At 44.2% G+C, this 13,656-nt stretch overlaps 1 protein-coding gene across 1 annotated transcript; it reads right to left on the bottom strand.

Moving 5' to 3' along the window:
- Nucleotides 1-975: 975 nt before the first annotated feature.
- Nucleotides 976-2,943, bottom strand: LOC139475701 (hornerin-like). Its single transcript, XM_071258889.1, has one exon. The coding sequence runs from the start codon at nucleotides 2,941-2,943 to the stop codon at nucleotides 976-978; it is 1,968 nt and encodes a 655-aa protein (XP_071114990.1).
- Between the last annotated feature and the right edge of the window lie 10,713 nt (nucleotides 2,944-13,656).

The following is a 13,656-nucleotide window of genomic DNA, read 5'->3' as shown; positions in this document are numbered from 1 at the left end:
AAGTTATCTTGTGTAATAATTGTGACTCTACACTTTCCACAAGTGCAATATGGGTCCGAGCTAACACATGTACACATAGCCGACGTTTGGTGTCGCAGGTTATTGTGACTTGATGTGTTTTCTGTTGTAAAAATTACAACTCTATTTCCACCATTAATGTTTGAAGGCTGACACCGTAATCGATGTGAATCGACGGCCTGGGACGGGATATGGCCGAGGAAGAGCAACCGCGTTCTGTATATTTGACTGCAGTAAATATTATGCTGCTAACTACACCAAGCAACCGATGCACATGTGGACATAAGGCTCTTCAAGCATTTCCCATGCCGGCGTCCAGAGACATAATTTCTAGGCCTCGAGAACTAGCGCCCGCCAACTTTGTGCCTGCTATGGCACAATGGTGTGAATATGTTGGGAAAAAACCCGTGGAATGAGACATGGTTGATATCCCCTTGCTATATGTCTTCCCTCGGAATAATATTGAATAAGTCCATAAGTTTAATTAAAATATTCCACCAACCGATATTGATGTGGGTGCACCATCTTGCTTGCTGGTAGTGAAAGGACGATGTTACCAAGGATACGCTAGTTCACATGGGAGGTAATTTGAATAGCGTTATGACGTCAACCTATTATGACGTAACGCAAAATGTGTACTTAATCGCAGGTTCTAACGTTCATAGACATCATTTTGCCAAGCGATGCGTCGAATGTCCTCCACATGTCTACCTTTTACAACGTTTTGAAAACTTTGAATTCCTGCAGCAGGCAATCGTCCCTTACACCGTGTCTGCTTATGTGGTGTTCTCGTCAATGCCAGTGACGTGACCGTCAGTAAGCGGTTGCGCAGATGTAACATGCGCAGATGGCGGACTTCCTGTGGTGTGGTCACATGGTCTACCGCTTCGTAGGCTGTCCCTTGTGTGTCCAGTCTGGTGACCTGTCCCTTGTGTGTCCAGTCTGGTGACCTGTCCCTTATGAGTCCAGTCTGGTGACCTGTCCCTTGTGTGTCCAGTCTGGTGGCCTGTCCCTTGTGTGTCCAGTCTGGTGACCTGTCCCTTGTGTGTCCAGTCTGGTGACCTGTCCCTTGTGTGTCCAGTCTGGTGGCCTGTCCCTTGTGAGTCCAGCCTGGTGGCCTGTCCCTTGTGTGTCCAGTCTGGTGACATGTCCCTTGTGTGTCCAGTCTGGTGGCCTGTCCCTTGTGTGTCCAGTCTGGTGGCCTGTCCCTTGTGTGTCCAGTCTGGTTGCCTGTCCCTTGCCTGTCCAGCCTGGTGGCCTGTCCCTTGTGTTCCCAGTCTGGTGACCTGTCCCTTGTGTGTCCAGTCTGGTGACCTGTCCCTTGTGTTCCCAGTCTGGTGACCTGTCCCATGTGTTCCCAGTCTGGTGACCTCTGTCCCATGTGTTCCCAGTCTGGTGACCTCTGTCCCATGTGTTCCCAGTCTGGTGACCTCTGTCCCATGTGTTCCCAGTCTGGTGACCTCTGTCCCATGTGTTCCCAGTCTGGTGACCTCTGTCCCATGTGTTCCCAGTCTGGTGACCTCTGTCCCATGTGTTCCCAGTCTGGTGACCTCTGTCCCATGTGTTCCCAGTCTGGTGACCTGTCCCTTGTGTTCCCAGTCTGGTGACCTCTGTCCCATGTGTTCCCAGTCTGGTGACCTGTCCCATGTGTTCCCAGTCTGGTGACCTCTGTCCCATGTGTTCCCAGTCTGGTGACCTCTGTCCCTTGTGTTCCCAGTCTGGTGACCTCTGTCCCATGTGTTCCCAGTCTGGTGACCTCTGTCCCTTGTGTTCCCAGTCTGGTGACCTGTCCCTTGTGTTCCCAGTCTGGTGACCTCTGTCCCATGTGTTCCCAGTCTGGTGACCTCTGTCCCATGTGTTCCCAGTCTGGTGACCTGTCCCTTGTGTTCCCAGTCTGGTGGCCTCTGTCCCATGTGTTCCCAGTCTGGTGACCTCTGTCCCATGTGTTCCCAGTCTGGTGACCTCTGTCCCTTGTGTTCCCAGTCTGGTGACCTCTGTCCCATGTGTTCCCAGTCTGGTGACCTCTGTCCCATGTGTTCCCAGTCTGGTGACCTGTCCCTTGTGTTCCCAGTCTGGTGACCTCTGTCCCATGTGTTCCCAGTCTGGTGACCTCTGTCCCATGTGTTCCCAGTCTGGTGACCTCTGTCCCTTGTGTTCCCAGTCTGGTGACCTCTGTCCCATGTGTTCCCAGTCTGGTGACCTCTGTCCCATGTGTTCCCAGTCTGGTGACCTCTGTCCCTTGTGTTCCCAGTCTGGTGACCTCTGTCCCATGTGTTCCCAGTCTGGTGACCTCTGTCCCTTGTGTTCCCAGTCTGGTGACCTCTGTCCCATGTGTTCCCAGTCTGGTGACCTCTGTCCCTTGTGTTCCCAGTCTGGTGACCTCTGTCCCATGTGTTCCCAGTCTGGTGACCTCTGTCCCATGTGTTCCCAGTCTGGTGACCTCTGTCCCATGTGTTCCCAGTCTGGTGACCTCTGTCCCATGTGTTCCCAGTCTGGTGACCTGTCCCTTGTGTTCCCAGTCTGGTGACCTCTGTCCCATGTGTTCCCAGTCTGGTGACCTCTGTCCCATGTGTTCCCAGTCTGGTGACCTGTCCCTTGTGTTCCCAGTCTGGTGACCTCTGTCCCATGTGTTCCCAGTCTGGTGACCTCTGTCCCATGTGTTCCCAGTCTGGTGACCTGTCCCTTGTGTTCCCAGTCTGGTGGCCTCTGTCCCATGTGTTCCCAGTCTGGTGACCTCTGTCCCATGTGTTCCCAGTCTGGTGACCTCTGTCCCTTGTGTTCCCAGTCTGGTGACCTCTGTCCCATGTGTTCCCAGTCTGGTGACCTCTGTCCCATGTGTTCCCAGTCTGGTGACCTCTGTCCCTTGTGTTCCCAGTCTGGTGACCTCTGTCCCATGTGTTCCCAGTCTGGTGACCTCTGTCCCATGTGTTCCCAGTCTGGTGACCTGTCCCTTGTGTTCCCAGTCTGGTGACCTCTGTCCCATGTGTTCCCAGTCTGGTGACCTCTGTCCCTTGTGTTCCCAGTCTGGTGACCTCTGTCCCATGTGTTCCCAGTCTGGTGGCATCGCTGAAGTAGTCTGGCAATAGTCAATCGGCTGCAACCGACCGTTCTTGCAATAACGACCCGCGTCCTCTCTCTCTCTCTCTCGGTTCTTCTAATAACCCATTTCTGGTGTCTCCCGCCGTGATATTGCTAAAAGCGGCGTAAAACCATACTCACTCACTCACTCTTCTAATAACCTTAAAATGTGTATAGATGCTGTTATGAGCTGTGTTGCTTTAAGATCCAACTTCTCGGTGTTTATACCCGCTATGCATTTTCATCTCGTATATAATCAACAAACCTGATTTATACAATATTCACACTGTCAACTTTCTAACATTTGATATTGGGTGTGTTTCGAGAATCGTTTTCAACCTGATGTCACTTTCCTTCAGCTAAGGTATCAAGACTTATTTACAATCTTATAATGTGTACTTTCCTTTGATAGGCAGATTAATCTGATATCTGTTTACGTGTGCCTGAGTGGTGTGGCAATCGCGGTTGTTTATATTGATGTGTTTTAGCTTGGTTTTTAGCCTCTGTTGGCAATGGCACACATGCACGCAGACACAGGTCCATTATAAGTCAACGTGTCTGTTCCTTTGTTTAGGTTTGTTCACTCCTTGACACCCTCTTTCAAAGTCTTCAGTCCTCCTCGGCGCAGAGGCGAGTGTGGCTAATATTTGTTCAGTGTAGGAGCATGTCAGCAGCTTTGTAGTGGGCTGTTTATGGGCAGTTTACCTCAAGTTTGTCTTTGAGCGTGTCTGTTGCGCAGTGTAGTATGTGTGGTAGACTGAGCTTCTTGTTCCCTTTCCGAGTAGAGCGTGGGTGCAGAATATTTGCCAGTTTCGCTGTTGTGTTGGTTTGTGGTTTTGATTCTGTTATAGATGCATTGAATTATTCACACAACGGTAAGTATTATTGTAGTTATGTTTATCTTGTTCTGAGCATTGAGAAAATGAGTACTTGACGTTAATGTCTAGATTGTCCTTGTGGGATGCTGGAACTGTTGTTGTGTCAGATGTGTAAATACAGGCGACAACACCCGTTTCCACATACGAAATTTCTGTACAAGTCATATCTCCAAAAAGTTATGTACTATCAAATATTCACCATAAATCAACAGAGAACATACGTTGACAACTGCCTTTTCTAAAAGCAGAGTCCATTGTACAATTATGACTATATCATAAGCATGTGTTTATGAATCACTTTTAAATAATGATGATACCAGGTGTTCGCGAAAAGGCGACACAGGACAAATCATACATCATTTGTGTCACTTATTGGTCAACTCCGGAAATGTCCTCCATATGTAAACCATAGGAAACATTGCTTTCTGAGGCCTTGCGTGAAAACGTCATCAAACAACTTTTGAGCGAGAGTTGTATGAAAGAGTATGCCCGATTGTGCATCAAAAGTTAGGTAAAGTAGACACCAAAGGCTGGAGCTGCTGGAATATTGCCCGACATTATAAGTTGACTCTTAGAAAGTTGAAATCACCCCTCTTGTCATACAGACGAGGCGGTATCCTATATGTCTAGTTCGGGTGGGTGAATAAGTGAGGGGGTGGGCTATCTGACCATTATTGAACGATATCAGATCATCGTTATACCTGAAGCTTGGGTTAAACCGCTCGGCCAAATTCCACTGTTTTCACTTTGCTAATCCGAGCAGAAATTCTCATTCATGTTAGTAGTATAGTCTAAGTGAGCAGGAACCTTTTTTGGTTGAGGGAGGTTGAGGGAAAATAGGGAAGGTGATTGGCTGATCCAAGTCACGTGATCGGATAGGATGACTCATGCATCAACAGCGCGTCGGGAAATGCTTATAAGGCAGAAAAGAATTCATAAGAAAACAAAAGTAAAGGGTTATGAATAGAGCTATGTGTATAGCGTGCTGCCCTAAATAGACGCGCTTGACAACTCACGTGGCCTCGTCGTTTCAAATAACCCGCGCTCGCTAGAGCGTGCGACCTGGTTTGATGAATACAGGGTGTGTGTTGAAAGTACATCATACCGCAATAGGGACGGGTTGTGTCAACATGATATACGCCGGGTAATGTAGGGAGAGAAAAAAGTACGTCTAGCTGGATCAAATCCATCTTATACGGTCTACAAGACAACCTGTATGGAAAAGACATAGAAGAAATAGATAAGACTACACAATCAGCAAGCTAGCAGTGTCGCTTAATTACATTTAGCGCGCAAGAAAGAGGTGGTCATGTCACCCTGCATTGACTATAACGCTGAAGGCAGCCGGATTTCGAATCACACGCGCTGCGTACTATTGTGAACCATCTGTAAAGAATTATTCAGCCCTGTCCCGACTTGTATAGTTGATGTTTCAATGCTAGCTTTCTACCATTAAACGCGATGACAAATAAGTCCTACGATTTGAGTTTTAACCGTGTAACATGATGTGCACAGTTTTACTTCAGAACGTGCTATTTTGAAAATAGATAGAAAGCTGATAAGTACATGTACCAGTGTGACGACACGAAACTAGGTTTGTTTGGAAAGTGATGGAAGCAATCTATAGGACATTTTCATGTTTACAATACTCACCCTTAATTCGAAGAGAGAGAGTTTATCATGGAAAATTGTTTGACGAGGAAAATGTTTTATTGGAAATATATGTCGAAGCAGGTTTAATCATAGCTAATGTATAGCAGAGAGACTAAGCGACCGACCGCCCTCCCATAACAATGTCAACATACCCCGGCCTTACAATTAATGTTAACATACCAGCCTCGCCTGAAGCCTCCCATTAATAAATTGTGTGACCAGTGTCCCGTATTTATGATATGTTATGGAAAATGTGTTGTACATTTGTTATTTTAAAAGGGAGTTATTTCAGAGAGGATATATTTGGGTATTCCCCTCATTAAACCTTTCTTTCGTTGGTGTCTATTAAACGTATCCGGTATTAAATACATTTGAATGATGTAGGAAAGTATGTGCGTGTAGATGTTGTACCTATATCCGAACACGAATGTATGACACCTTTCAGTAGATCAATTACGGTTCTAACCACGACACGCAACATGACTATGAGCGTGGTTAGCCGTTCATATTTATAAACACATCGTAAATGACAGATTTCTGATGAATGAACTCGCACGCACACATGTCTATAGGGTTATGTTCGCCCGAACTGTAAACAGTGACACATTGATAACAGGAAGGGTGTGTGGAATGCACTCGTCCTTGTAAGGGTAAAATACGCGTTTAAACTCACCATTTAAATGATGACATTACTTTTTAGATGTATTGGTATCAGTGAGTGAGTGAATTTAGTTTAACGCCACACTCGGCATTATTCCAGCTCTAGGACGGTGGTCTGTCAATAAACGAGCTTGGACCAGACAATCCAGTGATCAACAGCATGAGCAGCGATCTGTGCAACTAGGAACCGATGGCACGTGTCATCCGAGTCGGCGAGACTGACCAACCGATCCCCGCCGTCAGTCACCGATAAGCATGGGTTACTGAAGGTCGATTCTATAACCCGGACCTTCACGGGTGTAGTATGACGAGGACTATATACTAATATGATTGCTTTTTTAACATACTCACAAGTGTGCTGTGAAGAAAAGAGTGTCTTCCAATATTCCCTGCACGTGTAAGACAGTATGAACTCTACAGTAGTGTAGCCCGACAAACAGTTTTACTCTCGCCAGCAAACGGATTGGACGTGAACAACATGAAGAAAGCATCAGAGATTAGACTTGACCCTAGAGATATATTTAGGAAGACTACGTTGAGAAAATCACAACAGAGAAAGAAACCACAAGCAGCCAAGAAGTCGACGCTGAAGACAAAGAAGAGACAGGTAACACCTAAAATGAAAACGATGACAACCAAACAGGGATCGAAGACAACACCCCAACCCGTGAAAATACAACATGTGTTGGAGGTGAAGGCTGTGGTGGAACGGGCACTTGCTGCCTTGAAGCGTCAACAGAGTCAAGGGTATAGAAGAAAGCCTCATACCCTCTAATCGCACACCGTATTGGATCACCATGGGGGTTGCCACCTGTCCGGACTGTGAAAAAATGTTTTCAAGGAGAGATGTCATGTTACGACACAGGAGAAATAAACATAGCATACCGCCACCGTTACAAGCCCACTCGCCATTACAAGCACACCCGCTAACGCCGCCGCCGCCGCCATCGCAAGTCCACTCGTGGCTGCCTCATTTACCATGTATATCTGATCTTCGAGAACAATTCAAGTTCCTGATTCCCTCAAATGCGCTCGTTGTGGGACCCAGTGGTTGTGGAAAGTCTGTGTTTACCTCTCATGTACTCCGGCATGGCCTGATCCAACCCCAACCTACCCGCATCGCTTGGTGTTATACTCAATGGCAGCCATTATATACCTCAGCTGACCTTTGTAAAAGGAATTCCCTACGATATCTTGGACGAGGATTACTTTGATGCTCGTCAACAGAACGTGTTGGTCCTGGATGATTTCCTGGCCGAACCAAAGCACGACAAGCGTATTTCGCGGCTGTTTACTCAAACCTCACATCACAAGAATGTATTGATCTTTCTTTTGATACAAAATCTGTTTCCGAGAGGTAAGGAATCGAGAGGCATTGCTTTGAACGCGCATTATGTCACCCTGTTTCATTCCCCCATAGTTAAACAGAAAATCAAACTCTTCGCTCGTAGAATTTCCCCCGAACATATGGATCACTTTATGGCTATGTATGAAAAGGTTGCTGAAACACCCTATGGACAACTCATCATCGATCTAAAACCTACCACCAAAGATAAGGATCGACTGCATGTTAACCTCATAAATGAGGAAAACAGGAGAACAACAGCACAGTCTGAACCTGATCTGCGTAGGGAGAAGTTGACTACAACAGAATCTCTGGATAGTCCTCTGACACAAGAAGAGTGATTGCCACAACATCAGCTCACTCCAATTGAAACCGATTCAGACACGAGTAGTGAGACATCATTGACTATGGCGACGGCTTGCGCAGATTGCGGGGTGCTGATAGATAACATGCACGATCTACAGCGACATATCAAACACTGGTGTCCGGCCAATAGCCTTCAACCTAAGAGAAAGCGTGCCAGACTCGAGAGTGATGACGATGACAGTGACTTTGACGAACTAGCCTCTTCCCAGAAAGGCAGTGGTCTTGCCGTCAAACCTCCACGTGGGAAGTCAACATTCACTAATATGGAAGCCGAGGAGTGGCAAAATGTAGGCTTACAACGCATCTGGAAGCAGGTGTACGATACGTTTCATGACAAGATGAAACTGCAGAAAAAACAGTACAAGCGACAGGGACGAACGCAAGAATGGATTGAGAGAAGATTGAAACTGAGGTGGGAGGATCTAGTGCGTAGTACTTTCAACTATGCGATGGAATATACCACGTACTTTAAAGAGGCACCTCTGTTTCATAACATGCTATACAACCTGGGAGACATGAATCCTTCCACGGAACAATCCGTTCTCAAAAATAAAATCAAACTCCTCCTTAAACCCAAGATGAAAGATATCCTGCCTTTGATGGATATGCCGGAAATAGAAAGTGAGACTGAATCTGATAGCGTTGCAGAGGATAACGACGGTGATGACGAGGAGGATGATGATGATCGTGAGCAGAATGATTGGGCATATGTCAGTCTAACAGTCAGAAGAGAATGCCGAGTCAACGCCACGCGTCTAGTTTGATTCATATTTTGAAAACACCTCGTAAACTGAGGCGTTTGAACGATAAGAAACGCCGAATTTCCCTCTACGTGAGAGGAATTGTGAAACTGGGACCTCCTGGACGGAAATCGTTACAAGCAATGGATAAAGCATAGGCTATAGACAACCATTCAACCTTAAAACAGCGTAGGAAAGGAAACATTCAACAGTGCGAAATGTGTTTCAAGACATGGACTCGCTGTTTAAACAATAGGGCCTTCGAGCAGCAGTAGCATGTGTATATGAGTGACCAAATAATGTTCCAGAGTGAATACTATTGTCCATTCGTATATCACGGCTTTGTATGGAACCGATTGACTCGAATCAATAAATGATACGAATGAATTGTTTGTTTTTTCTCAGTTTTTGCATATTAGTATAAAGTCTTTGTCATACTACACCCGTGAAGGTCCGGGTTATAGAATCGACCTTCAGTAACCCATGCTTATCGGCGACTGACGGCGGGGATCGGTTGGTCAGTCTCGCCGACTCGGATGACACGTGCCATCGGTTCCTAGTTGCACAGATCGCTGCTCATGCTGTTGATCACTGGATTGTCTGGTCCAAGCTCGTTTATTGACAGACCACCGTCCTAGAGCTGGAATAATGCCGAGTGTGGCGTAAAACTAAATTCACTCACTCACTGATACCAATACATCTAAAAAGGTAATGTCATCATTTAAATGGTGAGTTTAAACGCGTATTTTACCCTTACAAGGACGAGTGCATTCCACACACCCTTCCTGTTATCAATGTGTCACTGTTTACAGTTCGGGCGAACATAACCCTATAGACATGTGTGCGTGCGAGTTCATTCATCAGAAATCTGTCATTTACGATGTGTTTATAAATATGAACTACCGGATACGTTTAATAGACACCACCGCCTTCTGCGGACTGAGACTATACTACTCATGTTCATAAAGAAACATATCAGCAAGAAGGGAGCACATGGGGATGCCTACTTCTTGTCTTAATGTCTTTCCCCAGAACTTTACACAGATGTCATCAATGAGGAAGTCATTGTTTTCTGTTCACTACAGATGACATTTGCTTTCAGTTGACAAACAAAGATAGATATGCAACTATAACTATGGCCACCCTCAGTTACAAATGCCCCATAGATCAAGAAATGAAGATTTTCTGTAACTTTGGTATGTGGGATATAGAGCTGTGCGCCTTTGAAAAATCAAATGTTTTAACAGAATTGAACTAGGCTTTTTTTCTGAGATTGTAAAAATTCTGGCAGTTTTTGAGAATCCACATGGTATTAATTTCACTTGCCCCATACTTTCTGTTAGTGAACATAAAGAAAGTCCTTCTTTGATTGTATTAAGGATTATTGTTAATCTTTGAGACAAGGATTTGGTGGTACATTTGCTGGACCCAGCAATATATCTCTCTTTGTGCATGTTTAATGGAGCTTGGGAATCCAGTACAAAGGAGGTATGGGCATGTCTTCAGGTTTTAGAGTCACGTCAACTGTTGATAGTTCTGGTGCTTGGTTTTGGTAAATGTCTTCCCCAGTTAAGATACTGGCGTTATATGTGGCACGATTTGATATGTCTTTGATGTTTGGTACATGTCTTGATCAATCTTAAAAATGTAATGTAGAAATTGTATATCAAATGACATAGTCATTTTTATCATATAATGGGTAGGTTTCTCGGCAGGATAAAGCCGACGGATAAAAACGATATCCGTTGGGGTCATATGCGGATAGAGATGCAAATATCAAAGGTCAAAGTAGGACTACTTTCACTGTTTATACACAAACATGGCGTTGCCCTCGTCATTCGGCGATCGAGTCAGAATTAACCATCGGGAATCTGGATAAACTACAGGGATAATTGCTATCATTATCAAAAGAACAGTCTAATATACTGAAAATCCGTGTCTAACTGTGACGTAGATAAGGCATTTTATAAGTTTTGGCAACTTTGGAGATATAAATTTCGAAACAATTTTGCGAGGGCACGAGGCCTAGCCAAGCGGGATCAGTAGCCATATCTGCGGCTTGAAACCTTCTCAACAAATTAAAATAGTTGGATTTGGCCGAAATATAGTTGAATTGTTACCTTGTTTCGTGTTGACGCTGTGTGTACATCTGACTACACTTCTTAACGTTATGACAGGACAGACCGACTGTCAACGACGTCTGACCGTGGCCGTGACGTCTCATAGACTAGGGTTAGAGTAGCTTCCCTTTGATATAGGGCAGTTACTCTAGCGGACAGACCGATGGATTGCCGCAAAAGGCAATTAAAAACAATTGTTGTTTTGCGTATATGTTGCCACTGGATACAAAACAGATTTCAGTTGGAACTATATTGGCTACTGTCACTGTCCGACTGACACATCACTTACCCTATGACGTAATAAAAATTAATGCGCGCATTCCAGGAAAACTCGCAATGTTTCGGTAATGTTTGCGAGAGAGGGAAAGCGATTTTGAAGCACAGAATTAAAGAATGACATTATATGATAAAGAGGTTATCACGCTTGTGTGTTTGGGGATGGTAAATATCCTGTATTAGGTATAAACACTATGTATTTAGCTCGCCAAGGCTCGCTAAATACAATGTTTATTCCTAATGCAGGATATTTACCATCCCCAAACACACTCGCGTAATAACCTCTATTTATCGTCCATGCTTGTCACATTTCCAAACCTACCTGGTCTTTGGCCGAACACACGACGGCTAGGTGGCTACTGTGGATCGGGTGGTCAGGCTGGTTGATTCTTGAACTCGTACCCCAACGACATTGATAGTTGCTCATTATATCAACCACTTGTTTTGTCTGGCCCAGATAGGATTGTTTACAGCCCAGCGTGATGCAGCTGGATTATTGAGGTGCGGCGTAATATAACTATCAAAATAACAAAGCATTAATTGATCATATAAATAAGTATTTATTTAGTTCCTTGGAGTTATCTATCTGTTGTTTCTTTCTTTTACTTTGTAAACCAAACACGAACTGGATAGCATACTCCGATCACTTACGAGTTTATTGCAACACTTTGAATTTAAATGCGTCATAACGCCTTATCACACACGTCCGTGCGCTCAGACAGCTGTAAATGAAGGGTCGGTCCACACACCTTAAACTGAATTACCTGTGTGTAATGCTTCATGTAAAATGGAATGTGCCCATGCAAGAAGCCCATGTACTCTTATAAATATTATCGAGATGTACGAGCATGTAGCAAGCTTTGTAAGCTTACTGTAAGTTGTTTTTAAATGTAAACGCTAAAAAAAAGAAACATTTTCTCAAAAAGACTTTTGGTTGGCGACTTCCATGACGGAAACAGTCCCTTCTGTGGCTGGGATACGGCCGATGCAAAGTAAGACTGTAACACACTCACTTAAATAAAGCGACAAAACCCAATAGAGTCCATTGTGAGATTTCCCATAATAAGGGCCAAGTGACTTTGAGGCGAGTGACAGAACACTGTCGACACGTGTTTGAAGTTAATATTAACAACCAATGCCAAGTCATTTTGAATTTATTGTTGTACTGTTATACATGAATCACAATGTGTATTAATTGTCGAAGAATTAATGCCGCTCAAACGAACTATTATGAAATGCGACTTCGCCTCTGTTATAAGAGTAAACTGTTTTTTGTCCTTTTAGCTTCTTATTTAAAACTTGACGATTGGGAATACTCGTAAAAACAATAACTACTGTGGCTGAGGTGAAAACGAGACTCGTCAGAGAATAGAACTTGTCCCAACTGCATGGCCGTCCAGAGTAGACGCTGTCTGCATCACTATAGACGTGCTTGACGGTGGTTTCCTGTCAAAATGAGACGTCTGGCGGGTCTTCTGATCTGGCGACAATCCCTGCACATCTGAGGCGACGACGTACGGTTAGTGAAGTTATTCGTCTAAGGCCAGGGATGCTGTTGCTGGCTAGAATCGATTTCGTAGGTGTGTTGTTCGAATCCAGTTGTCTTGTCTATCATTGGTTACGCGTGGCCTGCCACGTGGACATGAACACCAAATGGTGTTTCTATGGACGTTAGATTGTCTTGCAACATCACGTTGACTCGATCCTGCTTCAAGCATACCAATGGCTCGCAGTCGCTCATATTCAGACAGGCGTGGCATATTGTAATGTTGAATAATTGCGTAAGTTTGTTGTTTTTCTGAATGGTTGTTGTCAGCACGATGCAAAACAATGCATATGGAATTCCGTTAACGCACATGTTTTTATACCCATTCGTTGGAAGTGAAATGCATGGGGCTTGCATAAAAGTAAACTTTTGCTTTTCTGTAGCAGTTGCGTTTTTGTGACTTGATTCCATACATGTACTACAATATTGAAAACCAAACTTTACCTGTTTGAAAAATACACTAAAATATTGGTATCACAGGAACATTTGTTGTTGAGTATATTATATGAATACCCTTCACTTATTTCACTCTGTCTGTCTTAATGAATTTTCCACGTTAATGGCAATATGACTCAAGGTAATATGGTATAAGGCTTCTTACGTTTAACATTGTTTTCCTATTTGCTAATTGATTTGTCTAAAGTCCACGAGTAACATATCTGTAATATTGTGGAATATGTTATGCATACCTATAAATATGCTCAGTTCAAATGTTAAACATGATAAACATTTCCAAAGTTCTTTAATAAAATACCTGTCATTTTACAAGGCGTATCCTACTTTTTACAGAAAATTGTAAATAAACAAATCAGTATTAAAACTGCCAAGATGCAGCAGACAGCGTCAGCCGCGCAGACAACAGACGTTACGGCGTTTGTCAATGGCCAATATTTATTTCCAGATGCTATGAACGTAAACCCTGAAACAATCATATCTACAACAACAGATAAAAAAACAATATACACGACGTGTTAAA

This window comes from Haliotis cracherodii, unplaced genomic scaffold (genome assembly GCF_022045235.1).
Source record: "Haliotis cracherodii isolate W230 unplaced genomic scaffold, xgHalCrac1.p SCAF_3, whole genome shotgun sequence".
NCBI lineage: Eukaryota > Metazoa > Mollusca > Gastropoda > Lepetellida > Haliotidae > Haliotis > Haliotis cracherodii.
Note: the sequence above shows the minus strand (reverse complement) of the source record. Positions and strands in the feature narration are given on the sequence as shown.